This window comes from Gambusia affinis, linkage group LG16 (genome assembly GCF_019740435.1).
Source record: "Gambusia affinis linkage group LG16, SWU_Gaff_1.0, whole genome shotgun sequence".
NCBI classification, from domain to species: Eukaryota; Metazoa; Chordata; class Actinopteri; order Cyprinodontiformes; family Poeciliidae; genus Gambusia; species Gambusia affinis.
In genome coordinates, this window is record NC_057883.1 from 9,872,099 (window position 1) to 9,899,365 (window position 27,267).

Here is a 27,267-nt window from a genome sequence, read left to right on the forward strand (position 1 = left end):
TCAGCATAGGCATCAAATTATCGGTCTCATCCGTTTAAACTTAGTGTCTTAATCAGGATTAAACCTTTAGAAAGCATAATCAGTTGCATCATAATGCTTGTATTTGCTTTTGTTCATTACGCTAAAAGCGCACTGCAGAAGAAATGGCTTTGTGAAAGGGACCGGTTCCCTTCTGGATCCAGGAGTCTGCTGGTGTGGAAGCACATCAGACGGAGACAGGTGGTGCATCGGTGGGCCTTGAAGCACACACTGCTGCTCTTTGTGCTTTAGGAATGTGCCTTATACAGCCCACACTGTCTCCAGATACCGTCTCGAACCTGAACATAAAGCTGTCTGGTTTTGTTCGCTAAAAAGACGTGATGTCACACATCCAGGTCAAATGTGGATTCACATCGGTGCATCCATAAGACACAAGCAGACACAGGGATGTTTTTTCTCATTTTCTTTACATACTCCGACTAAAATTAAACGCGCTAATGTCTTGCCTTACTATTTTTTCCTTCTCTTCCGTTCTGCTTCCTTCCCCCTCTGAATTTCTTAAACTTCAGCCTCTTCACATCTTGTTCTCCTGCAGCTTGGGTTTTCTCTCCAGCGCCTCCACATTACTTTTTGCACCTCTTCTCCCACCCGGCCATCTTAACTATATCTCCTCTCCCCAACCCTCCGGTCTACCGCTGCCTCACTTGGCTTATCACTTTGTCCTTCCCTCAAACTTTCCTGCTCTTTCACTCTCACTCTTGGCTCCCTCTGTTCCTGAGAAGATTGATCACCTAATCTGGTGGTTTACCTACAATGCCCTGCAGGTCGTCAGAGAGGCGACCAGTGTAGAGAACATAAAGATAGTTGGACTATAGTTTGTAGTTTCAGCAGATTTTATTCCCTGAGATTCAGTATTGGTGTAATGTGAAAAAGTTTAAACCAAATGACTACGGGTGTAATGAGATGTTGGAGCAAGAAAATACTAAATGTGCAAAAAAAACAAAAACCTAACAAGTTGAAAGATTAAAACCTCACTGTTTTCTTCATAGCTTCCTATCAGTACTCAGTTAAAGAGCTATTTCAGAGTTTTACTGAGACTAAGCTGGATTAAAATGTCTTGATTTTTAAGTAACTTTTATTGAAAAGCGTGTTTTTTTGTTGTTATTTTTGGCATTAACACTAATCTTAAAATCTGAATAAATAGACTAGTCAAACCTGGATTAACATATTCTACACCCATTACTAGATCGGCACCAATCAAACTTTTCTGGGCTGTTCTGATCTACTTTGAGGTCTGACTGGCTAATTCCTGTTTTGACCGATTCAAGTTTATGTAAAAAAAAAAAGAAAAATTTACCACAGGATAAGACTGTGCCTATTTATAAGTCACATCATATATACATGCCCTTTATCTGATTCGTGTTCAACTTAAAAACAGATGTATGTGATATTCGATGAGGTGTTTATGAACCAAAAACGGTGGGAGTTAGTTTTGATTTCTGACTGGAACAGGAAACAAGTGTTTGGCATCTGGTCAATCATCAATTAGTCAATCAAGGGGAAATAGTGAGGTTCTGATTTTTGGCTTTGTTAAAATCTTTGTTATAGAATCACTAAAACAGTTTGTTGACTTTTTTTTTCTTTGTTTTTTTTTAATTTATTTATTTTAACCAAAGCAAATAAGGATTTTCTTTAGTTTTTCCAAAATTATTCCAAAAACTACTTGACTCACTAGAAAAAACGGTTTCTAGATTTCAGAACAAAATGTGCTGTTGCCATTTCTGCCAGCGGTAGTGTAAGCAATCTAAATATTTAATCAATTCAGGATTATATTAATATTCAATCATAGTTTATCCAAGTCCTGTTCTTGTTTTTGTTTTGGGTTGCCAGCAGAAATGTTGCTTAATGTGTTTGGGACATGAAGCTGCCTGTGCAACACAATGTGAGTGCCAGCCATGCACACAGAAAAGGACAGTAATGACTCACCTATATAATAAAATACCTTACAGACCAGGCCACTATATATAGCAGACATGACTCTGGTGTTGCGTTTTCTGTCTTAACCCACTTTTCACCTACTTATTAACAGCAGCTGAACTCTGTACCTTTGACTGCTGCTGATGAAAAAGGAGAAGAATAAACAAAGCATCAGGAGAAACTAATGTTTGTAGTGCCACATGTAAATAACTTGGATTTTTTTATTTTATTTATTTATTCTGCTTGACCGTTTTTGCAGGTAAATGTTGTTTTTCAGATAATCTGACTAAATACAAAACTAAATAAATAATTGGGGGCAAAAAAATCAAGTTGTTGATTTACAATTACTGCATTTTCTGCTCACCTGGCCTGACTAATGCTAGGTTTGTAGAACCAAGTAGTCACCTAAAATAGAACCTGTCTAGCAACATTAAAGAGATTAAAAAAATCTCAGAAAGCAACACATCATTTCCCAGTCTAAGGCAATTAAAAAGCAGATTTGAAAAAAAGTCATTTACATCATTTACAGTTTCAAAGCCTTTTTGTAAGGCATTGGGACTCCAGTGAACTGCAGTGGAAGCATTTTTTTCAAAAATTAAGAAGTCAGAAACATTGATGAAGCCATCTGGAATTGCCCAGCTTTAGAGAATTACTCTAACAGCGAACCCACGTGTGATCGAGGAGGTCACAAGAGAACCCAGAACATCTTCTAAGGCATTTGAGATTGGAGGACAAATGGCATCAAAGGGAAAGTGTCCAAAAATAAAACGCACCTCATTTCACATTTGCCAAAAATATCTCAATTACCCTCATAACCTTTGGGTAAATATTTTGTACATTGACTGAAGTGAAACTCTGTGAAAGCTGCATCTCCTGGTAGATCTGATGTATCAGGACGATGATCTGGACCACACCTGCAGATCCACCTTTGGAAGGTATTGGAGATAGTTTCTGAGTGGCCTAGTAAAAGTCCAAACCTAAATTTGGTGGCATGACCTTAACAAATCATTGATACTCAAATATCCTCAAATGTATCCCGATTACAGCAGTAGGAAGGTAAAACTAGGGTATACAAATACTTTTTACTGACCGTAAATGCTCCGGTGTTATGAGGTAAATATGGGTGTGAACATCAAATCTTTAATGTTTCAGATTTAAGCATTCTGGTTTTGTCCTGGTTAGGTTCTGATTTACTTGTTTTCTTGCAGCTCCCCCTGCCTTCTCTCCAGAGCCCCAGCTAAGTGGATGTTGTGTCTGCAGAGTTATTAGCGCTGCCAAGCGTTGGTGCACACTCCTCCTCTTGTCTGGTTGGGCGCTGCTACCTTGGCAGCAGCCTATTGTGGAAGTGTGTGTGTGTGTGTGTGTGTGTGTGTGTGTGTGTGTGTGTTTACGGTGCGAGTTGTGCCAGTTTTGAGGACCAGCTGGGTCTTCAGAGATGGTGTTTGCACTCGCATTTGTTTCTCAGACATGATTGTAAGAGTTTCAGCCGTTTCCTGTTGCTTGTCGACTAAAACGCTCAGTTTTGACGGGGCGGGTGAATCGCCTAAATCGCTACTGTCAGCTTTTTTTTTATTGTCGTCCACCTTCCATCTTTACTCCTCCGGGTTCTCTCCCTTCTTCCCTTACCTCGTCTCCCCCCGTCCCTTCTTCTGTGTGCGCTAAGGACAGCAGGTCAAGGAGACGGTGATGAGGTACATATCAGTGTGAACCAGAATGTAGATTAGTACCTCTCCAGACAGGGACACACACAAATATAGACACGCACACACATGAATGCACTCGCCTTCCCTTCCTGCCTCTCCCTTTTGCCATCCAGTGTTTATGTCTCTGTCTTTATCCCTGTGAAAGGTATCAGGCGGAGGTCAATAATGTGTTGAGCACTATTGATCTGTCCGGTAGGTCCTACGGGTGAGAGAGGGGAAGAGGGAAATGGAGAGGTATGGATCAATGCTATTCTGTATAACCCATCTACATACCGCGCTCCGCCACCCAATCAGATCCCGAGTCTTTTGTTCTCTAATAGATTATTCATCAGCGTTTGGGATCTGTACAGAGAACGGAAAGCAAACGCAACCTAACGGTCCTCTCAGTGAGCCAAAACCCAAGATTAGAAATGTCTGAGTTGTAGTTTTCTGCCATAAGAAGTAGACGCTCCAGTGCTAAACCACCGCTAGGGCTGGTTAGTTCTTAACCAGTTCTTCAGAAAGTTAAAAACCGAGTCAAGACATTCTCATTAAAACGTCTGTGCCAGTAAAGGTTTTATCATTACATATTTGAGCTGAACGGGAGTGAAGATAATATTAAACTGACATGAGTCATAGAGTCACCAGGTTTCATATAGAGTATGAAATTTCATTAAAATGCTTTTTAAAGTATGGGAAAGTATTGATATTTAGAGACTTTGTCCATATAACTTTGTTTAAAAATTTCATCCATCCATCCACTTGTTCATCCATCTGTCCATCCATCCAAAAACAGGGGTGACAGAAAGCAGGTACATTTGAGGAGGAAAAACTGGATGAATTACAATTTATATCAATATCAGCAACATTGCTGTTGATTAGTTTTCTAACTTCACCAAAACTTTTAATTCGCCTGCCTGACAGCAGTATAGAGCTCACACAAAACCTCCTGTAGTTTGAGATGATGTAGTTTTACTGTGGATGATTTTTTAACAAATTTCTGATTAGCAGTGAGATTGTGATCAGCTTTTAAGCTCTTAGGAGCGTTAGTGGATTCCTGCTGGTGATTTACTATATAGAAAATCTAAGGTAACCCACAGGTATGTGTGCTTGGTCCTACAGTGTTGATGTGTTTTCTTAAAGAAATCACAAAAATAACTGAAACATATCTTGTTATAATATTATCAGCAATCAGAATGCTTCATTTTAGGTGTCACTGACTGAAATGTGGCGTAATTGGCCGTTGCAATGGGATACGGTTTGTTTCCAGTACAGATGGGGTGTTATTCTCACCCAGGCTACATCAAAAAGCAGCTGTGGGGAGATGTTCCCGCTCTTTGCTGTGACACAGCATCCGTGCAGCTCCGTAGGGTAAGGCCATTAAAATGCAGTTTACGGTTTAAACAGCGTAAATATTTCTAGGCATTTGAAAATGTGTCCCATGGGTTTTGTTGAGCTACCTTTAGCTGCTTTAAATGAAAGGAATATATTCTCGTCAGTTGTGCTTTATGCCAAGCATTAAAGCTTCTTGACTGTGTGTTTCTTACGCGGCTCTCAGCAGCCGACTTTTCCCCGAACTTGACAGCAGGAACAGAAATTATTCAACTTAACTTTTAAAATAAATTAATTAGTTCATTATTAATGCCTCGTTCATCTACTTGCAGGTTACTTTAGCATTAGAAATCCTTGTTTACCTTCTGTGCTGACTGGACTTCCAATAGATTTACTTTCTGTATGAGTCACAGTTTTTGCGAGATTTTACCAACAAGCTCCTCTTTCATTATGAAAACAAAAAGAAAATCACATTGATGGAACAAAATAAATAAATAAAAAGAAGTCTGTTGGATCCTGTTGTATTTCCTCAGGCCAGTAGGTTTTGATAAAGCCCGACTGCATGCTAAATCTACGCTCCAATCTCGCTGGCGGCAGTCGCTCGGTCTCCACACTCTTTAGTTTGCATTCGGTTTAGGTTGAGCAAATGTGAAAGTGGATGAGAAGAATTATTACCAATGATGCTCCATAACAATAAGAAAAGATCTGCAAATTGACTAGAATGACAAAAAAATCTTATCTTTTTTTTTTTTTCTTCCAAACAGTGTTTTTCCTGCTAGCCCTCTTTTTTCCTTCTTCTTCTTCTTTTTCTTTCTCACTCCTCTATCTCCAAACTCTCTCTCACTCTCTCTCTCTCTCTCTCTCTCTCTCTCTCCCCTGCATCTTCTTATTCTCTCTCTGCGCTCCTGGAGCGGGGGATGCCAGGGGGACAGAGTGCAGATAGGACCTGTCGCCATAGCAACAGCTTCTGCAAGCTGCTGACACCCTACTGTGGGGGTGGCGGGGGGATTGAGGGGGCTGAGAGGAGGAGCAGAAGAAAAGGTTGTGAGGGGGAGGCACAGTGTAACGGTCGGGGCACAAGGAGGGTTTAGGGTGGGGGCTGGGGAGGGGTCATTGATGGAGCAGAGGAAGCTGTACAGAGGACACAGGAAGAGGGGGGGGTGAGGAGGCAAGGAGGCAGCGACCCCGCGTCTACCCCTGGGATTCAGTGCCCTGCTCATGTTCACAAGCAGAATTAGCATAATGATGGGAGGGGGGTGCATTGTTTCAGTCTCTGTGTGTCGGTAGCAGATAAAGGAGGAACGGAGAGTGTTTGCGTATGTGTGTGTAATTAGACGGCAGTCCTGTCTTCCTGGCGTACAGTAGCATCACATGGACGCGCGCGATCTGGAGGTGTGCGTGCTGCTGGATCGGGGGTCTTGAACCCCCTCCACCTCTCTGTTCTCGCCTGTAGCCTGCGGTCCTCCCCTGTCTGTCTCTCTGTACCGAGGGGCTGCACTTTATGAGCCTGTGATGCAACTCTTTGTGTGTCTGTGTGATTTTCCTGTTCATGTTTCTGAGTGCTGGTCTGATCTTTTTGTTTTTTTTTTTTTTTTTCCCAGCTTGCTTATGTAAGCACTCTGAACATGTATTTTGTTTCACGCATGTTGTCAAGAACACACTGTATCATGTTTAGCCTGCTAATCTTTCTGTGGTTTTTATTATTACAGATTTTGCATGATCTTCAGGTCTGGAAAAATATTGAATTTGATTTTATTGTTTTCTTTTTTTTTTAGATTAGTATAAAATTAATATCTTTATATTCACTGGTTTTATCATGTGTTCATTTGTTGACATGATGGAAGTCTGACCTTTTTAATTTAATACAATCTCTCTGACCCAAATGTTTTTGTTTTAAGAAAAGATGCTAATAAAGTGTTATCAGTCTGTTCCTAACAGGTTCCATGTTTAAGTCCTGAGTAATGCAGAAACCTATTCAAAATATTGGAGCATATCTCTTTAAAAAGGAGATAAAGCTGACGGGTAAACTCAAAACTGTTGGTCTAGAAAAGTATGGACAAATATGTAGGAATAATGCTTGGTTATTTGACTCTACTGTTGTGTTACACAAGTTAAATTTCCATTTAAACAAAGTCCTTAAAAATTTTGCATGAACTGGTGTAATACAGGTGTTGTGATCTCATGCCCAGTGCGCCAGCGTTGTGGAGTGGAGGCTGATTTAGCTGTCGTCTGTGTGTTTCAGAGCGCAGCGGCAGCGCCGAGCCCGGTGATGGGCAACATGCCCCCCAACGACGCCATGCCAGGTGGTCCCATGCCTCCAGGCTTCTTCCCGGTAAAACCCACCTCCTCTCTGCCCACTTGTTACATTTTCAGTGTCTCTCATTCATCCCTTTGACCACTCCTTAAAAAATGACAAACCAAATGATTTAAAATTCAAAGGCAGTTTTGTAGTATGAAGACTAATTCTTCAGAAGTTGTCCACTGAACTTAATTCAACAAAATTGTTTTGTTTTACTGTCTGGTGGACAGAAAATAATACATGATTCTCAAATGTTTTTTTTCTTTTATATATATATATATAAAAATTAAAATCTGATAAGTGTGGCACAGACACAGTTATCAGAGCACACTTAGCCCCTTCTGATACTTTAAGATACGTAAAATAAAATCAAGTACAACCATTACTTTCTGAAATCACCCTAATTATGTATTCCTAGAGTCAATAGAACATTTCTGCAAACACTTCAGAAAAAAACCAAAACAAAAGTAAACCATATTTAGATTATGAATCAACTTTCTAAGCCTTGAATATCTCACAGAGAGCAATTTGTGTTGCTGTGTTTAGAGGTACCAGATAAATGCAAAACACTAAACAGAGGTGTAAATGTTTCATGAAGTAGTTTTGATTTATGAATATCTTTTATTATTATTTGCAGCGTTCTCAGTAAGCGTGGGAAGATGAGACACAAACTCAACAAGCATGTCTGTTTAAGCAGTTCATTGTAATTATAACTCAGGTTTGCAATTCTGGGAGTTTTATTTACCTTCTGAGTAAATGAGGGGGGTTATTTACTCAAAACCAGCTAAGACTTACTCGACCTGATTCCGTCCATTCATCTGTGGCTCGGCTCTCACTCCATCGACGCTTCAACCATCCCGTGTCCGTCTCTCTGTTCCACCCATCCATCTCTGTTTCCGTCCCTCTCTGACCCGCCCCAGCTCTGTAGCGCCAAATGGGGGCGGGGAGGGGTTTGGTGTTGGAAGAGCCTCTAAGAGCGAAGAGAAGGCGGCACGCCGATGTGTGCGAGCACCCACAAACAAAAACACATGCTCTCACATCCTCTTGCGAGGCAGCAGCGTGATGGACAGCGGTGGCATTTGGCAGGAGGCGCGATAAGGTAGCGGCGACGAGTGGGAGCTAAAACGCGGGTGACACAACATAGGAGGCAGGAGGAAAATTAGAGTGGAAGAAGAGGAGGGAAATGTAAAAAATGGTTGCTACCAGCACTGAGGCCTCACATCCTCATGGTGCGCTGGTTCGTTGGTGGTGAGGAATAGTGAAAGCACGACTGTAAATAAGGAAGGAGGGGAGTGGAGGGTGACGACGAGAGATGCATGGAAGTGCTATTTTTACCGTCGGTGGGAGAGCGAGATTGGGCGCGGGTTTGTGTGTCTGTTGTGTTCAGGGGAACTTATGTTTCCAGAAAGCTGCTTTGCTTCACAACACATTCTGCAGAATCTTGTCTCTAGTCTTATTAGTGCTGTGGTCAGTGGCATGCCTGACCCCATAAGAAAAAAATAAACGGCATGTAAGAAGCAACACACCTACAAGTGAAGTGTTGCACGGGAGGCAAATCCTGTTTTATCACAATTCAAACAAGATCAAGGCGACAGCTATAAAGATTTCTTCCACCTTATAGTTTGAGAGGGGATTTTGTGCTAGTAAGCCTTTGAGCTTTGATCAGTTTGTTGCTTTGATAATTAAATATTTAATAGCAGCAAGCGCTTACTTGTGTTTTTATTAAACATTAAGGAATTCCTTCACACATAACTTTGATTTAAATTAAATGTTTAGATATTCGAGGGCCGGTTTGGCACATTGTTTTCTGAACAATATGCTTGTTTTTTTTTACAGAACAAATGCACCTTATGGATTATTAAAAAAGCATGCCTATTTAATAAGCATGCATACCTCCATGTAGAGATGCACTGACAACGGAGTTTTTTGTTGTTGTAAGACTGTCATTTGTTTCCAACTCAAACTTCTATTCAAGAGTAATAACATTACAAATATTTTGAAAGGTTTCTGAAATGCCATTTTTAGTCTTCATTGGTCATTATTTATTTAAAATAAGAGCAGAGGCAACGTCACATGGTGTTAGAAAAAAAGGTTTGACTTAAATTGTCATACACTTTTAAACTTTACTAATTGTCTTTTCTATCCTCTGTTAGCAATTAGCAGAGTTAGCTTGGGTAGCATTACGTAAACACCTTTGTGTGTATATTCTAGAAAATATGGTTTGTTTAGTATATTAAATGTTTGCATAATGGCTGCCAACATTTCCAAATCCAGCATGTTGGCTTAAAGGTCGACAGGGTAAAATTGTGCTATTTGCCCTCTCATTTGCCTTCCTGTTGTCTGCTGAAAGTCTTGCTCTCTCCAAGTAAAACGCAGACCTGCCTTCTTACACTCCTCCAACCTAATTTTAAACCTTTCACTTATGCAGAACAAAGTCAGCATTATGTCTTCTTCCCTCAGTGACTGCGGCCACACTAAACAGCACTGTTGTTGGTTGCATTAACACTAGAATTACCAGAGAAGGGTCATTTGACATTTCTACCATTGGAGCCCAGAGGAGGTCGAAATCCCTGGTAATGCTATTAAGCGTGGTGTGTTCACTGGTTGGAGGAAAAAGGTTGGAACTGACTGGTCCTCAGGTCGGGGCTGAAAATCAACCAATTTTAGATTTAATTGTAGAATTAAAACAAGTGTTACATAAATGAACTTGTGTGTTTTCATGGTGTTCAGAAAGCTGATGGGATTTGAATCAAAACATCAAATTAGAAATCAGTAGTGACCAGTATAAGCCCGATTGGAGCGGCATTTGGCCCTGAACGTTTAGAGTCAGCAACCAGTTTGTGTCATAAGGTAGAGAGATGGCGCCATCTCATGTAATTAATATTATTTATGGGTAACAGGAGGAGTTCCCTACTTATACGTTTTTACAATTTGTTTCATTTGAGAATGAAGTTTGGAAAAAGTCTAGAATTTACTTCGCATATTTTCCAGCTTGAAACGCGTCCCTTATTAACACCTAGTTTTTTGGGGGGTTTTCGAATGTCAATGCGCTTTTGCACCAATCATTTGCATAACCAGTGTAAGAAACAACCTGCTTTAGGTGACAGTGGTATAATTAGAGACGATAAACAACACTTTAATTGTTAGTAATAGGCCATTTTTGTAATTGAAGTCCTTAGCAATTGTCCTAAATCCAAGTTTCTACTTGGTTGAAAATCATCATGTGTTTAAGAAAATTTACCCTTCTCACAACATTCATACATTTGTTTTCAATATCTTGAGGCACTGACCTCTTCAGGTAAGTCTCATTAGGCAATAATAGTAAAACAATGCAGTATTTACAATCTTTACTGGATGTTGCCATCTTTCTGGCTCCTCTTATCCTCGCAGTGTCGTCTAAATCCGGTGTGTTTAGAGACAGAAGAGATGATCTGTCTGATCTGGAAATATAACAGCTTACAGTTTGTTGCGGCCCTCTGAAAAATTGATATCAGGGTTCACAGATCCAATGCAAAGCACATCATAAATTATGAGCACCGTCCAATCAGGGCTCATCTTTAACTCATCCACTGATCAGTCACAAGATTTCAGCTGATCACAATAGAAAAGGAGAGAGTATGCGACAACTGTAGACCTTCTACGAAATGACTGAACTCTTAACCTGAGCAAGGAGAGCATTAATCAACAAAGCAATCAAGAGGAACCTGGTAACTCTGGCGGAGCTGCAGAGATCCACAGCTCAGGTGGGATAACATGTTGACGGTGTTAAGTCATAGACATAACAAATCTGGCCACTTTGGAGGATTTGAAAAGGAGATAGTTGTTGAAAGCTGCAATTAACCCCATTTTCAGTTTAGCATTGCAAACATGGAAGAATGCGCTCTGGTTAGACTAGACTGAAACCTTTTGTGGCTGCATGAGAAAACCTGCTGAGTGGTGGAAAACCCTGAAAAAAAAAAAAGAACTCCCACAGCAAAATATATTGGCAGATGCATCAAGCAGGAATTATTTAAATGAAATAAAATAAAAACTTTCAAAAGCATGTGTAATTTTTCTTCCATCCACTGCTATGTGGGGCTTGCACATAAAAGCTGTGAAGTGAGAAGTTTTTGCACTGTACCATTTCTGATGATACCTTTAAGAGTCTTAGCAGTGGACGTTGCTTTGAGACATATGTCACAACAGGTTACTCTGAACTAGTTATTCTCAGGCTAACTTTGAGCGCACACACTCCCAGACGCTCTCCGGTAGCCGACGTGTTCTCTCTCTCTCTCTCTCTCTCGCTCTCTCTCCCTGTGTGTCCGGATGTCTTGGAGGGAAAGGTGGAAAATTCCACTTGCTATTTGTGAATCTGCCACTCATTGTTTTGGAGGGCAGAGCTGGAAAAGAGGAGAAAAAGTATAACATTGAACCTTGTGTCTCATAAAGACGTATTTATCAGAGGTTTTTAACCTCCTGTCCCGGGTGGAGAAGTCAACGGTATGATGTATGAGCGTATTTGTGTGTCGGCACCGGAACTTGACTCTGTCATGAAGCAGGTTTCCAGAAATGCTTCTGTATTTCTGTTTTGTTTATTTGGTTTTTGGTTGGCCTTCTCTCTGGTTGTGAGTCTGTGCCTCTGCTTGGCTTGTTGTGGTAAGCCTTTGATAACACTGCCCCCGTGTGGTTGAAAGTAGAACAGTCCCAGGACATAACAAGGTGGTGGAAATGAGCAGCGCTTATGGTGTAACAGGGTCACTTTAAGGCCGTGTATAAAGATGATACTTGTCAATTAGTTTGGAGTGTTAATTTCTTTCCCCCCCCCCCAAAAAAAAGCAGCGTTTTCCTCTCAACTTCCTCCTCCAACGTAAACACTCCCTCCAGACTCCCTACCAACATGGTTTTCCTCTCTCCTGTGACTCTGATCGGGTTCTTCCTCCAGGTGTGAACCCCACATTCTGCCCCCTCCCCTCTCTGATATGGCTCTTCTTTCTTAAAGGGACCGCCCGGCTCTCAGCAGTCCCCCCATGCACAGCCCCCCCCACACAACCCCAGCAACCCCATGATGGGACCCCATGGCCAGGTAAGAAGCAGCAAACACTTTCTCTCAAACACCCCGTCATTCCCTGACCCACACACTCCCGCTTCTCTCTTCCCATTTGCTACCTGCACTCTGTCCTCCGACCACCCTTGAGCCCTGCATGAGCTACATTTGCTCAGGCTAACTCCCTGCTAAAGGAAGCCCCTGCAGTTGTGAGCTCCTTTTTTTCTTTTTTTAAATAAAAGCAATAATTTTTATTTATTTTTTTACAAAGCCAAGCATCCAGAGGCAGTAGGGCAGGCTCCTCTCGAAGGCCGAGAATCGTCTGTCCCCGTGCGGGATGAATAATTCACTCCCTGCCCCTCCCCCGGAGCAGCTTGTGGGGGGTTGCACACTTATCTACTCCAGCCTGAACACACACAAACACGCGCACACACCTCTCCCCTCCCCCTCACTTACTTCTTCTTGCATCCAATAAATAAAACAGCAGCAAGCAAAATTAACAATCGCATACATGTCCGCCAGTTTCATTAGAGTTTTTGGTTATCAACATGAAAGAAGTTCAGCCGTCGCGTCTCAGCTACAGCAGCTACAGACGCCACGGTGGAGGTGAAGCTAGGCTTTTGCCCATTAACTGCGGCGGCTCGGCTTTTCATTCTTGCGGTTTCCAGTTTCTTTCTTGTGTGCGAGAGAGTGTGGGCACGCTTCCGCTAAGGGTTTTGAACCGTGTCGTTGGCCCGAGGTGTCTCCGACTGCGCCAAGGCAGACCACAGGGCCGAGTCGGCTTACACCAAACCGAGAGCAGGGAAGACTCTCGCACACCGGCACTCAAAACGAGCTTTCAGTCCATCCTGTTGGGTATAAGTGCACTTTTAAAGTTTATACCGCACAAGCTCATTCAAGGATGTTTTTCTTTTCGGTTCCACGTCGGCTGTGCTGCTGATTTTGCAGTTTTCCGATGTTGTCATCCATTTTCCAGCCGCGCTGTGTCCATCTGTGTGTTCTCTGTGCTTCTTCTGTTTGAGTGCTCTTGGATTTATCAATAATAGAAATGTCATTTTCTCTGTCTCTCTTCCCCACCGCCCTTGTCTTTTCCTCTCTTTTCTGTCGTCCTGCTTCCACTTTTTTTTTTTTTTCTTTTTCCTGTTCCCTTTAGCCTTTTATGTCGCCGCGGTATCCAGGTGGTCCACGCCCCTCACTCCGAATGCCAAATCAGGTAATCGCTTGTTTGGATCAAATTTCCATAAAATGAGCTGCGTGTGTTGTTATGTTGTTGAGTTTTCATGTCTGCTCTCTTCCCAGCCTGGGGGTATCCCAGGATCGCAGCCTCTCCTGCCAAACAGTTTGGACCCAACAAGACCGCAAGGTATGGCTGAAGAACCGCCTCTAGCTTCCCTTGTGCATGCAAAGGTCTTTAGGCCTTCAACCAGTTGCAACAACGTTTTAAATATGCTTTTCTTCATTTCTGAAATCACCTCAATAGCTAGCTAAATCTAACCTTTAAACAATGCAAAAGTAAAAATGGCACATTTGTTAGTCTTCTAAGTATTTTTTGGCCTTTTTTAACTAAATGATGAGTGTGTTTAACTCAAGCAGGAGTGTGTTTTGATTTTGACCTTCTGGAGTCTAGAGGGCTGCAGCTAATGGGATTTCAGCAGACCGTTGTCTGTTGCATTGCTGACTTAATTCCTGACTTTTAGGAGCTGAGACATATGTGCCTGTGTGTTTATGGTCCGACTCTCGTTCTGTTTTTCTTTCTGCCAGGACATCCTAACATGGGTGGACCAATGAGAATGAATCCTCCCAGAGGAATGGCCATGGGACCACAGGTACAAATAAGGAAACTGGAGGAGTTTTTTCCTCTTTTTAGACTGATTCAAATTCGTTTTGAGTTTTCTCACATTTTTTTACGTCCCGTTTCTTAGAACTACGGAGGCATGAGGCCTCCTCCCAACTCCATGGGGGGTCCCATGCCAGGAATGAACATGTAAGTCCGGTGAAATACTCATTAGTTCACAAGTACGTTAGTCAGCCTGTAGCTCCTCTTCTCCTCCTTTGAGTAGCTGAAGAAAAGCGGTGGCTCCCCTCCTCCACCTGTTGCTGCCACTGCAGTTCAACAGCTGAAAGAAAGTTGCTACAATTGTTTGCTAATTTCACCTACTCTTTGGGTTACTTTTTTTTTTTAAATTGGCCGTTTCATAAAGAATAAATAAACTGTCAGTTTGCAGTTGGCACAACCTGCATTTACAAAGTAGTTCAAATACGAGATCCAGTTGATCCCTATTGGAGGAAATCCAGGTCACAAACATAAGTTACAAATAAAGTAATAAATTGCATCATTTAGATCAAGAATAGTTCTACATATTCTAAACTGAGAGTACAAATACTCGTAAGTGGCGATATGACTCCAATGACAGTGACTATTAACAGAAGTAGGATTATGAATCTGCATGTACAGACACTTCATGAGTTACACAAACAACCAGCATATCATCAGCCGGTCTTTCCTTCAGCATGAATTCCTGTAGAGTTTTCCAGGTTTTCAGATTATCAGAGGAATGTCATGGATCAACCGTAAACTAAAACACAATTCATCTTGAAACCTAGTTTTTGCTTTTCTGATTTGAACATTTGGACACAGTAAGCATGTTGACTTTGAAGCTTGAATATTTGAGCAAGTTGAAAATCTGAAATGGTTGGTTAATTTATTTTTTAGAACATAAACTGCTTTTGTGTCCATAATATTTTTTATATATATTCTATTACCCTTTATCGTTGCATAAAAATGTATTAGAGATTGTTTTGTCTAAGACAGCATAGACTATATAGATTATATGGTGAGTTTCTTAAGCTCTGTGTGTCCGCTGATGTTGTCCGGTTTGAAAGACATCGGTCGCAGATTCAGATTTTTCTTAATGCAGTAACAGTTGCTTTCTAGTTAGTCTTTCATTGTCGGGAAGTCTCATCTCAGGTGTTTTCTCCTTCTGACCAAATGTTTCTACACATTTTCCTCCTTTTGTTTGTTGTCCTGCTCCATCTTTTTCTCAGGGGTCCTGCAGGAAGGGGGCCATGGCCAGGACCTAATGCTAACTCAGTGAGTCCGAGTCTTTGCATGAACACACTGAACACGAACATAGCAGGCGATCAGTGAACATATTCTACTCTGCATTCTAAATGGTCATTTCTAAGCAGGTGTATCAAAATTTTGCTGCTTGTCAAAATGAGTACAGAGTATTTTTGAGGATTTAATTTGAAAGAGCAACACAAAGTTGTTTAATAACAAAGTAAAAATGTTACAAAATGTCTTTATATATATATATATATATATAAACTAAAAGAAGATTTTTCTTTTCAAAATGTTCCCTGGTCAGTCACAACTTCAGCTATTTTTAAGTCTTTTCACAGATTTTCAGTTGAAGTAATGTCTGGTCTTTGACTAGGCCATTCTGTGCTTCAGTTTGAACAGTTTCATGAGACTCTGACCATATGTTTGAGGGTGCTGTCCTGCTCGAACCTCATCCTCTCCTCCAGCCTCATGTCTTTGAGAGCATAGAACAAGTTTTTCTTCCAGCTTTGCCCCTGGATTTAACTTAACTCTGACCATGCAGCCACCACCGTGCTTCATTATGCTTCGTGCAGAGCTTTGAATGTAGTTTGGTTTTGCAGCGAGCCAAACTCGCATCATTTCAACAGGTTTAATTATCAGAGTAAAGCAGGCTCAATACAAATACACACTGTACAGATTTTTACTGTAAGTTGGTTCTAACCACTGTTCCCTCTGCAGATAGCTTACTCCTCATCATCACCAGGAAACTATGTGGTGAGTCAAACTGTACATAAAGCCACTTTATTAAGACATGTCTTCTGTTTATGTGATTTGTAAACCTTTAATTTTGTTTCCCAGGGTCCACCGGGTGGAGGAGGTCCGCCTGGGACTCCCATCATGCCCAGCCCAGGTGGTGCGTCACCCAACTATGTCCCCCTGTCACAAACACTCATCTATCTCTCTCAATTCACTTCCTCACTAAACAATCTTCATTTTCGCCACCGATTGCTATTGTTCGTTTCTCACTTTCCCCGTCTTTATTTTGATCTTATATCCTTCACTCCATTAAATCCTTTTTTAATTTTTTTATTTTTTTTGTGACATCATCATTTAAATAACTTGTCTTTAATGTAGTTGCGTTATTTTTCCTAGATTCAACCAACTCCAGTGAAAACATCTACACAATGATGAACCCGATCGGACCTGGAGGCAACAGACCCAATGTGAGTTTTTGTTGCACAATCAATTATTTGTGGCAAAGATGAAAATGTAAATGTTGCTCCACGAAGTTGCTCTGACTGTATTAGTGTTGTTTAACATCAGGAGACACACTAGGATTAACCCGGGGAGTCTGAATTAAATCACTTCAGCTTTGCCTCCAAAGATTACAATTATGTCTACGAGTCCGCAGAGAGAAAAACGATCTCAGTCATTCATAATTCCCTCTCATCAGTTCCCTATGGGACCGGGGCCTGATGGGCCAATGGGAGCTATGGGAGCCATGGAGCCACATCACATGAATGGATCATTAGGTGGGTTGAGACACAGTGGGACTTAGTGATTCTCATAACACTTTTTTTTTTTTCTTTCTGAAAGTACTCAAATCTGTGCTTTACATCCTCAGGGTCTGGGGATATGGATGGGTTGCCAAAGGTGAGTAAACATCTTCTTTAAGCATTTCCTCTCGGCTCCAGCGGCGCTTCAGTCAGATCTTGTGTTATTACCGTTCGACCCTCTCTCCCATCAGAGCTCTCCTAACAATATGGGAGGCATGAACAATCCTCCCGGAACGCCGCGGGACGACGGCGAAATGGGCGGCAACTTTTTGAACCCATTCCAAAGCGAAAGTGTAAGTGGAATGGAGTGTGTTGGCGACATTTCACACCCTTTAACGGTTTGTCCTCTCAATCCTGACATAAACCAGTGGAAGAATGCAAGCAGAGGGTTTAGATGATTGAAATTTAGGAGTGAAATAAAGTGCTAATATGTCCCTATTATAGAAGTTTATTTAAGAGAAACTTTACATATTTTAATAGAAATCTCAGTTTCGCAGACTATACTTCTCCTTTGTTTCTATTTTTATGCAATCTGTGTTTTCTGCAGTTCAAAACCAACAAGGTAAATCAAATCAAAGTTCAATCAAACCCTTTTGGGGCATTTTAAAACAGTCTGGATTCGTGGGCATGAGGCCGTATTTACTTTAATGATTCATTTGGAGTGTTCTTTTTCAGAGTGGAATGAATTATAAAACAGCTTCAGTCACTTTTAAAGCACAAATTAGAAACTAGAATTAAATCAACCAATCCAGGAGCACCGATCTTTTCCCTTGGTGCTGATTGGCTGAACCCCCACGAGCAGAAAACTGGAAAACTGCAGATACTGGTTTCTGTGGTAGCACTAATACATATTTTAACTTTGTGTTTGAACTATGAAAATATGCCGTTAAAAGTGTTTATAAAGGGAGTTTCAAGTATCTGTGGTTTTTAGTTATTCTCTGGCGGTTGTGAATCCCAATTCCTGCAAATGCTAGACCACTGGATATTCTTCTTGTTAAGTTGAAGTCTTCCTCATTCCAGAAACTTGGAACTGATAGTGTCAGCCCCTCACCATGACGCTGCCAACACCGTGCTTAACATTTGCACTATTATATTTGACAGCCTCGCCTTCTTTCCTCAAATGTTTCTGAATTTTTTTGTCATTCTGAACGAACAGCTTAGTCTTTCATAGCCCTGTTGAGGACTACAGATGCCACTGATTCTCTCCAGCTTGGTGGGGATAAGTGAAGTTAAATAACTTTTTAGTTTTAAAAATGATTTAAAATGTTTGTTTCATTGAAATGAATCATTAAAAGCTCTAAGTTGTTAACACTCGGTCCATGATGAGTGAAAATATTAAGATCTGAACACGAACAGGAATCCATACCTATTGTCAAAAATTCATCTTAATTGTAAGATTTTTGGTTCCTGTGTCTCAAACTCAAACATGGTTGTTGGGTTTCTGGGCCTCAAGATCCAAAATAGACTTATTTTAGAAGCAATCTCTTTGTAAATCTCAGATATTTTCTAGATTTAGGCTTGTTTTTAAGCTGAACTTTACATGTTGGGACACAGCACTCTAAATTTAGTTTTTAGCGACAAAGAAACTCACTTTTATCCACATGTACTCTTCATAACAGCTTGTGTTCTGCTTGCATTGTAGCCGCTTACTAATCTCTTAAAACTTCATTCTGTGCCCTCCGTATCAGTGATGTGATTATAGCCGATTGATTGAACTGAAACTCTCAAAGCAAACATGTTGGGTCTGGTTAAAATGCCGTAACGGTTTGGGAGGTGATGGGTTTGGCTCCCTTGCGTTGTGTAAAATTTGTGATGCTCTCTTACCCTCAGCCTGCAGAGCCATGGGGTTCGCAGGATGGCAACAAGCTCTGATAACAAAAAGGCTGCAGCTGCTGTCAACTAAAAACACATCTGATTCATTATTGGAGCGATCAAGTTGTTCTCTGCATCTGCTCTGCAGGTCCAGCAGGTTTCCTGTGTCAGGGTTCCTCCCAGTCTTCTCTGGAATTTGCTTTTGTCATTTTTCAGGTCTGAAATGATGAGGAAAAAAAAAAAAAAAAAGAAGCAGAATATGTAAAAAATGTTTGAGATTGAAAACTTTCTTCCTTATTCGTTTAAGTGATAGCTAAATGGTGATTTCCTTGAAATTGTGCTTTCCACCTCAATTTATGACGAAATTAAATTTTTCATGTTTTATTTGACACTTTTTTTTTTTTTATTCAAGCATCCTAATTAGGTTCAGAGTTACTGAAAGACCAACACATTTATTAGCAATTTTAAAAAGGGGCCTTTTGAAGAGTAGAGCAACTTAAATTAGGGTTTTAATCAGGACACGTGGTTCTTAAATCCAGTTTGGGTTAAACGTCAAACAGGATTTATTTCTCCACGAAATTAGAAGAATATGTTACTCTGGATGACTATATTGATTCAGATTAACCCATATTTTCTTCTCTTTATTTTCCATTATCGCGTCACTCTGCTTGAGTTTTAACATCATCTTCTCCTGCATCTACAGGAGAATATAAAAGACAGAAGTTGTCCATTCAACTGGACAATTATGATATTGGCAATCTGATAAATATTGTAGCCTAACAGGAATTGCAGCTAGTGAACTGTAGCTAATGCGGTTATAAAAGGACCCACTGGCCTTTTTTCTGTTTTAGAAACAGAATAAAGGTATCAGATATCATAAAGAGGTTCTTTATACAATCTATTGCCCCTTTTCCACTATGTTTAGCGAATACCAATTCGTTCCAAATGAACATCTGAAAAAGTCGGGAGGACAAAAAGTGCCTATTTATCTCACTATTGAAGTAGAGGTTAAACATCTGTTGCTCAAATATCCAGAATAGTCTGAAAACTAGCTGTTTTGTAAATTCGAGTCTGGAAAATTGAAAAGGAAGCCGTTTTGGAACCCTGACCTGAGAGCGCCGCCGTAAAGCGTGCTTTATCTCTGAAAGCAGTTTGACCTCCCTTCCTGTTTGTTGAAGACAACAGAAACAGGACAGAGCTGACTGATGGAGCCTGTTGGGTAAGCAGCCTGACTCAGAGCTCAAGTCTGTGCTTCCTGTGGCTCTGCAGGCCTGGGTCTGAGCGCCCTCTAGTGTTTAATCGTTGTCAGTGATATCTCCACTCATTTCTGCCCTCCTCCTCCCCCCTGTCCCCTCTCTCTCTTTTCAGTATTCACCCAACATGACGATGAGTGTGTGATTTTCTTTTCTTTTTTTTTCTTTTTAATCTTTCTCCCCCAATTTTTTGTGACTCTGCACCTGATTTTTTTAATTTTAATTTTTTATCATTTTCTTCAATCCTAACTTGACCCTCGGACTGACCCGCCTCCCCTCATCGCACACACACCTTTTTCTCCCCTTGCCTCCCCTGACGGCGTCCATCCTCCACCGCCCCCAACCCGCCCTCCATTTTTCCTCTCCTCCCTTCGGGAACCGGTGCGGCCACGCAGCCTTCCGGGAGCGCCCTGGAGCATGCTGGGACTCTAATTAAGACGGGCCCTCCCGGAGCGTGCAAAATGGCCGCCGGCGTGAACAGGAAGCAGTCGCAGGGCAGCAGGAAGGGCCTCCTCTCAGACTCCGGCCCCAGCCTCCCCGGCTTTCTCTCGGGGTCTAGACAATGAGCGAGGGGACGGAGGAGACCGGAGCGCGCCGCCGTCCCTCATGGACTCTCTTTGCAGCTGCTGGGAATCTCATCAAACCAGGATTTTATTTTTATTTTTTTCATCTTTACTGGTTTTTGTTTTTGCTCCCAACAGATTCCATAGAGGGCCCTCGATGTCCCTACATTGTTTTTTTTTTTGTTTTTTTTTCTGTATGTGTACATTTGTAACAGAGTTGTTGTGATGATCAGTGAACATGTTTTTCCAAAATTCTTTTGTGTATGTAATGTATCATTGCTATTTTTATTTTAATTGTGTTATTATTATGATATTGCTATCATTTTAAGATTAAGGTTTTTGTTTTTTTTGTTTGTTTGTTTTTAGGGGCACACTGTTTAAATGAAGACAGCACATGTCCACACACACACACACACACACACACACACACACACAAGTCTCAAATACAGATTCCTCTCATTTAGAATATCGTTGGAAAGTTAATTCATATCAGAAATTCAATTCAAAATGTTAAATTAACCAGAGTTGAATGTTGCAAGTGTATATTTAAGTTAGTGATTATAGCTGACGACTGATGAAAATACGAAATGCGGTTTCCAACTAAATTTGAATGAAAACCATCAAAAAAAAAAAAAAAAAGAGTTCTCGTATACTCATTATATGAGTATGCACTCAGTACTTGATCCGGGCTCCTTTTGCATTAATTTCTGCATCAGTAGATTCTCTGCGGGGGTTTAAGTCATGCAAGTTTACCAGCTAATCAAGCTCAGACTGCACAAAACAAAAAAATGTGCTGCTGAACAACAGTACAGTCTTTGTGCTGTACTGTTGACTTTGTGTCGGCTTGAGGAATGTGACAGCTGTCCTCCATGTTGGTGCATGTAGTCGTGCAATAGCACTTTTTTTCTTCCACCCAGTTTTCCATTAACATGCTTACAGCAGGTTGTTTGATCACTGTCAGGTCAGAGGGCACCATCTTAGCTGAAGCTGCATTTCAGATTTTCTATTGGCTGTTGATAAATATACCACTCTGTCAGTTCCACATTTTGAATTTAAACACTGAAATAAATGTTTTGATGATATTCAGAGTCACTGAGAAGCACCTGTAATTTGCTGCGCATCACATGGCTTTCTGTGAGCACACTGTCCCCTGCTGGTGGGATTTTATTTCATCCATTACGGTACCTATAGCATTTTGACAACATCCAGACCTTTTTACTCCTTTGCTCACCACCAGCAGCAGCTCTGCCTCCTATTTTTGTAACTTTGCTGCAGTAAAAAAAAAAAAAAAATAATAATAATAATAATAATGATGCACAGCTCTATTTATTTATGTACTTTTAATTTGTTTATAAATCCTTTTCTTTCTCTCCTTTTTTTTTAAGTGTCATCCCTGTTTTTGTTTGTCATCAATTGCAGAATTGGTAGCAACTGTATAAATCTGCAGATGCACTCAGCAGAGTCCTCCATCTGAGCCCGAAAGGTTCTGTCCACTCCACCCCACCGTCCTCTGCAAACTTTGCGATCCTTTTCGTCTGCCTGTGCTGTTTTGGAGCTGGCTTTGCCGAAAGGAAGGTCTGGGTGCCGCAAATCTCTGCTCCATTGACTAAAAGAGCGATGTCCCTCCTCTTCCTCCTCCTCCGTCCTTCTCCCTTTATTCTCATCTCTCCATCACGCTGGGATTCTCACACAAACACCACTTTCCCTCCCCCCTTCCTTCACTTCTGAATTTGTTTTGTACAACTCTCCATGTTTTTTTATTTGTTCCGTTGTTATTTTGTTTGTTTGGTTTTTTTTGTTTTTTTTCCTTTTTGTAAATACTGTAAAATGCATTTTGATATCATTGACATGTTTTGATATTTCAAATCACAACTGAACAGTTGATCAGTAGCGTGCTGATTCAGGCAAACTGTGTGTACTTTTAACCAGAAATGATATGAAACTTAAGAACCGGAGCTGCTATAGAGGATTATGCTATTTCGCCTCACAACCCATATTACGTGGGGGGGGGGTCTCTCTCGGTGCTGCAACTGAGCAGGACAAAAGGAGGAAAATTACCTGTAGTTAGTTCTGGGATAACTCATCAACACATGTTTTTAAACATGGTGCAAAGAAAAATACAAAGTAGGAATTTTTTTTTCTTCTTCTTCTTCTTTTTGTTTTGCAATTTTTGGCAGAATTTTCAAAGACCGGGTGCAAAAACAAGTGACACTTGGTCTCGGATGCACTGCAGCTCAGCTTCTTTTGACTCGACAAGAAAAAACAAACAAACAAACAAACAAAGCAGGGCACACAGGACACTGGCTCTCAGTCCAGCACACCGGAGATCAGAGTACATACTTTACTATGAAGGATTTTCTAATCTATTTAAAATCAGGCAAGAGAAACGTTTGTGGAAGTAAGAGGAAAGAAGGAGAGAAAAAGCCACATGGACATATTTGTTGCTAAGATGAGGTAGAGAAAGTGCATCAACATGCGTTTTCTCCCATGTACTTTAATACTGTTGTATAAAATGCAGTCCGACTTCTCTTTCTGTCCTGTAAGCAAAACCGTCACAATGTTGATCATTACTGTATTTCTATCGTGCTGATGTATAATACTGTAACATTAAGGGATGGGGAAGGTTAAGAGAGGACTTTTTGGTCAGAATTGGGAGTAAAGATTTTTTTTTTTTTTTTCTGTTCGGTTCCTCATTATTTCCTCCTGATGACAAAGCAGTATTGAATATGAGGCAGGAAGTTGCTTTGTATATCATGTTAGGGTAGTTTCTGATCCTAAATGTCTTGTGTAGTTAAAAAAAAAAAACAGGTTCCTTCGTATGTTTCTTTATATTGTAAAGTTACTTTAGACACACAAAAAAGTTGCTTATTGGAAAAAAAAAAAGGTTGGAAATCTACATCGATGCTGATTAATGTACTTTATTTTATTGTTTTGTTTTAATTTCCATCAACTTGTCGGTCGTTTTTGCCTGTGTCCCCCTTGTTGTAGATACATATTAAAAAGAAATAAAATGACTTCACTCCTTTTGCCATGAACACGAGTTCCTGTGTTCCTTCTAGATTTGAAACCCAAACATTTTTCTTCTTAAATATTTATTTTCTATTAGGCCACAAAAAGACATTCAAACACACAAACTGAGTGAAAAGATGTCAGCTAGTTTTGCTTTAGCGGTTAGCTATATATAAAAAAAAACCTGACAGTTTCACCTTTCATAGAAAGAGAAAGTGCCATTTGTGCAGATCAAGAACCGACTAGTTGATACAGATTAAGGTGCAGATGTAGCTGGACTCACTTATTTAAAAATAAATAAAACCAGACCGCAAGCCTCTTAATAGCTTCACAGCTTCTGAACTCCAGATTATTTTTGTTCCAACTGCGCCGAGTGACGACGCAGTGACCTCCTGCTCCTCTCCCTGTGACTGAAGCCAGGAGGAGCGAACAGAGAGGAGGCCTGGGGGAGCAGAGGGAGCAGGGCCGCTCTGGCAGATGCTGAGGACGGGGGAGAGGAGCAGGGCGGGCGCGGCTGAAACAACACGTGTCTGCTTCCTGCAGGTGAAACGTTAGCTGGCACCTGCAGGTGAGAGTCTGGCTGCGTCGTTAAGGGCGGGAGGTGAAGCGGAGGGTTGACCGCCGTGACAGAGGGGAGGGTGTTCCTGCGGAGATAAAAGCGAGGGGACGAGCAGGCTGAGAGCTTCATGTCTGACCCTTCTGGTGACGGAATCCTCTTGGGGACACCGCCGTCTGACTTGGTTAAAAGCGAGTCCTTACTCCAGTATTTATGAGCGTTCCCAGTAAACCCAGCATCCAGTCTGTGCGCCACGTCGTCCTTCCTCTGGAAATGCATCTCCTCATCTACGTCCGCATCTCCACGTTCTTCCTCCTCCAAACCCTGCGCCTCTCCTTCCTCCTTGAGGTTCCTCTCCCTCACTCCCTGTTCGTAAGCCCTCTTCAGGGAGTCCAGGTTGCTAATGGCCAACCACGGTTCAGATGACACCCTCTGTCTGGAGGCCGGACCGCTGCACGGACTCGACCGACTCAGCTCGAACGACAAGCGTCTGCTGGCGCTTCCATGTTTGCCTGCTGGACATAAACAAAATAGTTCACACAGAAAAGCCTGAGTCGGAATTATTACTAAATTATACTATTTCTATGCTTCCAAAAATTTTTTTTTGTCTTTCGTCCAGGAAAAATCTGGCTAAACACAATGTCGTTTAGTTGATGTAGTTACATGCAAGATTCAATGCTAGAAATTCACAACCGAGACGTTTCTACTTTGCAGCTTGGAAATTACCCAGCCCTCATGGAATTAGACTGAACTAACACTGAATGCATTTACAATTGGAAACTTCCTGGCTAAGAACTTTGTAGACAGAGAAATTTAAAAGGAAACTGTCTTCAGAGGGCATTTGCTAATTATTAGCCGTTCTTAACCCAGTGTTGATGTGAGGCTGGGATCATTGATTATACCAAAGTTCTGTCTTCTATCTGCAGATCTTTGATTGAATAATTGGGAGGTAGTTCACCTTTACCAGCCAAACAACCCTGCAGTATGAAGCGACCGCCACCATGCCTGACAGTGTTATTGGAGCTAAAAGTGTCATTTTGACCTGTCCAATAACATTTCTCGTCACCTAGCTGGTTCTGTCTTTATTACAACTGATTATAAAACGTTTCTCCAGATGACTTTAGATTTTGTCCAGATGGAAAGTTGCCAACCCTGATCAGTTTAGAGCAGGGGTCTCAAACTCCAGGCCTTGAGGGCCGCAGTCCTGCAACTTTTAGATGTGCCTCTGCTGCACCACACCTGAATAGAATAATTAAGGCTCTGGAGAACTGGTCTACACAAGGTGGAGGTAATTAAGCCATTTCATTCCAGTGTTTTGTACTGGAATGAACCTGTGGCACATCTAAAAACTGCAGGACTGCGGCCCTCGAGGCCTGGAGTTTGAGACCCCTGGTTTAGAGCAAAAGTGTCATTCTTTCTAGTCTTTCATCTGAGGGTTACGATAACTGACACCTGAAAACACTTGGCTGTTCCAAGACTCGCATCAAAAGTGATTTTAGAAGAGGTAAAGCAGACTAACATTATGCTCGGCTACACTGTATGCATGGATCGTGCTTCACATATCCTGGTTTATTAAAGATACACAACCAGTTCTCACGATTTTAACCAATTTTTGACAAGAGGATAGGTCAAATGTTTTTTGTTGTTGTTTTTCTTTAAATCTTCACTTGTTCCTCTGAAGTTGAAGATGTTTCCCCCCTCAGGTGAGCTTGGCGAGCCCGTCTTCAGGATGATGTCGGACGGGGACATGCAGGACACGGGGGAGGAGTCCGGAGACGGGGGGACGTTCAGGTACCTCCTGGTCACTGGGCCTCTGTTCGCGCCCGTCTCCGTAGCAATGATGATGATGTCACGACCTTTGGCCCGGCAAGCATCTATCAGCACCTGAAATAAAAGTGTGGCACGAATCATCTGGCTGCTCTTTTGGTACTTTTACATTTGTTTCTAATATCCTCTTTTTAGGATTTTTCTCCATTTTTTTTTATTTTTTTTTTCGTTGGGATAATAACCTGCACTGTGGGTTGGTGCTGTGCGTTGATGGCGTAGACCAAAGCTGAGGCTCCAGAGCCGTCCTCTGTGCACGGGTCAGCTCCTGCAGCCACCAGGGCGGACGCCACCAGAGCGCCCGCTCTCTGCATGCAGGCATACATCAGAGCAGTGCGACCCTCCTGGTCCTGTGCGTTGGGATCTGCCTGATTGTAGCTGATGTTTAAATATTTCTGAAATTCAAACTTTAGCTGATCTAAATGCTGTTTGTGTCATCTTCCCACCATAAAAAAAAACAAAAAAAAACTGGTCTGGGTCTGTTGGTTTTGTGTTGTGGCTCCTGAGTGAAGATGCACAACCAAAGTGTCTGTTTCATAACGCACTTTTGATGAGAGGTTTTGTGTTCCACAATGGCAAAAATGTTCAAGAACACACACGCAGGTGGATGAAGTACATAAATCGCAGGCTTATTTAAGTATTTTTTGTCCACTTTCTTGTGCACATATGTTAGTACAGTTGAAATAAAAAACAAAGTACTAACTTATAAGTAACTTTTAAGCAACATGTAAGCTTGTTTAAGACAATAAATCCTTAATATTGGTGGAAAAAGTACTAGTTGAAAGTGAAATCATCTAGTGGAAGAACATATTTTTCCATATTCCACTGGGAAATTATTTCACTTATACCTAACACTATTTCATCAATATTAAGGAATTATTCACTTTAAACAAGCTTATGTATCACGCTGGAAAGCTACTTATGTTAGTTTTGTCTTATTTCAAGATATTTGCACAAAACCCCGGACCAAAAATACTTAGTCTGTGAAAGACATAAACCGTTATGCTGCTGTTGCACATGTGTTTTCATGAAAGGGGAAGTATTTGTCACCACGGTTTGACCTTATTCTGCAGCAGGAAATTCAGGAGTTTCACACTCTCCTTCCCGGCTGGCTCTTCTCCCAGGGCCTTGCAAGCAGCCAGGAGGGGCGTCTCTCCTCTCTGGTTGCTCCCGTTCACCTGAGCGCCACCTTCCACGAGGAGGCGGACCAGCCGAAGCTTCCCGCAGGAGGCTGCGCTGATGAGGGGGGTGGAGTCTGTCAGAGGATCCCCCATTTCCTGAGAGGCGAAACAAAGTCTGGCTGCATTTTAGTTGCTGACCCGGTGAGAAGTTTACGTACACTCTTCATCAACGTGAACG

General features: G+C 41.5%; 2 protein-coding genes across 8 annotated transcripts in view; one reads left to right on the plus strand and one right to left on the minus strand.

The window, feature by feature from the left end:
- The window catches only part of zgc:110158 (uncharacterized protein LOC553590 homolog), a 48,462-nt gene extending 22,588 nt beyond the window's left edge, over positions 1-25,874 (plus strand). For 2 of the 6 annotated variants that reach the window (XM_044142210.1, XM_044142212.1), the window contains 14 exons: positions 7,213-7,302; positions 12,248-12,331; positions 13,446-13,505; positions 13,592-13,655; positions 14,054-14,118; positions 14,215-14,276; positions 15,338-15,383; positions 16,074-16,109; positions 16,194-16,248; positions 16,488-16,558; positions 16,789-16,867; positions 16,960-16,988; positions 17,083-17,184; positions 20,072-23,554. In XM_044142210.1, coding sequence (XP_043998145.1) covers positions 7,213-7,302; positions 12,248-12,331; positions 13,446-13,505; positions 13,592-13,655; positions 14,054-14,118; positions 14,215-14,276; positions 15,338-15,383; positions 16,074-16,109; positions 16,194-16,248; positions 16,488-16,558; positions 16,789-16,867; positions 16,960-16,988; positions 17,083-17,184; positions 20,072-20,101 — 873 coding nt within the window. In that variant the 3' untranslated portion in view covers positions 20,102-23,554. Of the gene's footprint in view, positions 1-7,212; positions 7,303-12,247; positions 12,332-13,445; positions 13,506-13,591; positions 13,656-14,053; positions 14,119-14,214; positions 14,277-15,337; positions 15,384-16,073; positions 16,110-16,193; positions 16,249-16,487; positions 16,559-16,788; positions 16,868-16,959; positions 16,989-17,082; positions 17,185-20,071; positions 23,555-25,787 lie in introns of those variants that run through there. The other 4 variants (XM_044142213.1, XM_044142215.1, XM_044142214.1 and 1 more) reach the window with 4 other exon arrangements.
- LOC122845792 (ankyrin repeat domain-containing protein 34B-like) lies at positions 23,233-26,716 on the minus strand. 2 transcript variants are annotated; one of them, XM_044142218.1, is made up of 3 exons: positions 26,094-26,716; positions 25,752-25,968; positions 23,233-24,596 (listed from the first exon to the last, which is right to left on the minus strand). In XM_044142218.1, exons 1-3 carry the CDS (start codon positions 26,232-26,234, stop codon positions 23,878-23,880), a joined length of 1,077 nt encoding a protein of 358 aa, XP_043998153.1. In that variant the 5' UTR covers positions 26,235-26,716; the 3' UTR covers positions 23,233-23,877. The 2 variants fall into 2 exon arrangements, with proteins under 2 accessions (XP_043998153.1, XP_043998152.1); XM_044142217.1 differs by having other exon boundaries at positions 23,233-24,599.
- Between the last annotated feature and the right edge of the window lie 551 nt (positions 26,717-27,267).

What these genes read in the sequence shown, in the direction of transcription:
- LOC122845792 (XM_044142217.1), bottom strand. Translation starts at nt 26,234, where the DNA reads ATGTATGCCTGCATGCAGAGAGCGGGCGCTCTGGTGGCGTCCGCCCTG. An exon ending in AGCACCAACCCACAGTGCAG is followed by an intron (nt 25,969 to 26,093) that starts GTTATTATCCCA and finishes CTTTTATTTCAG; the next exon opens with GTGCTGATAGATGCTTGCCG. An exon ending in CTTCAACTTCAGAGGAACAA is followed by an intron (nt 24,600 to 25,751) that starts GTGAAGATTTAA and finishes GTTTATGTCCAG; the next exon opens with CAGGCAAACATGGAAGCGCC.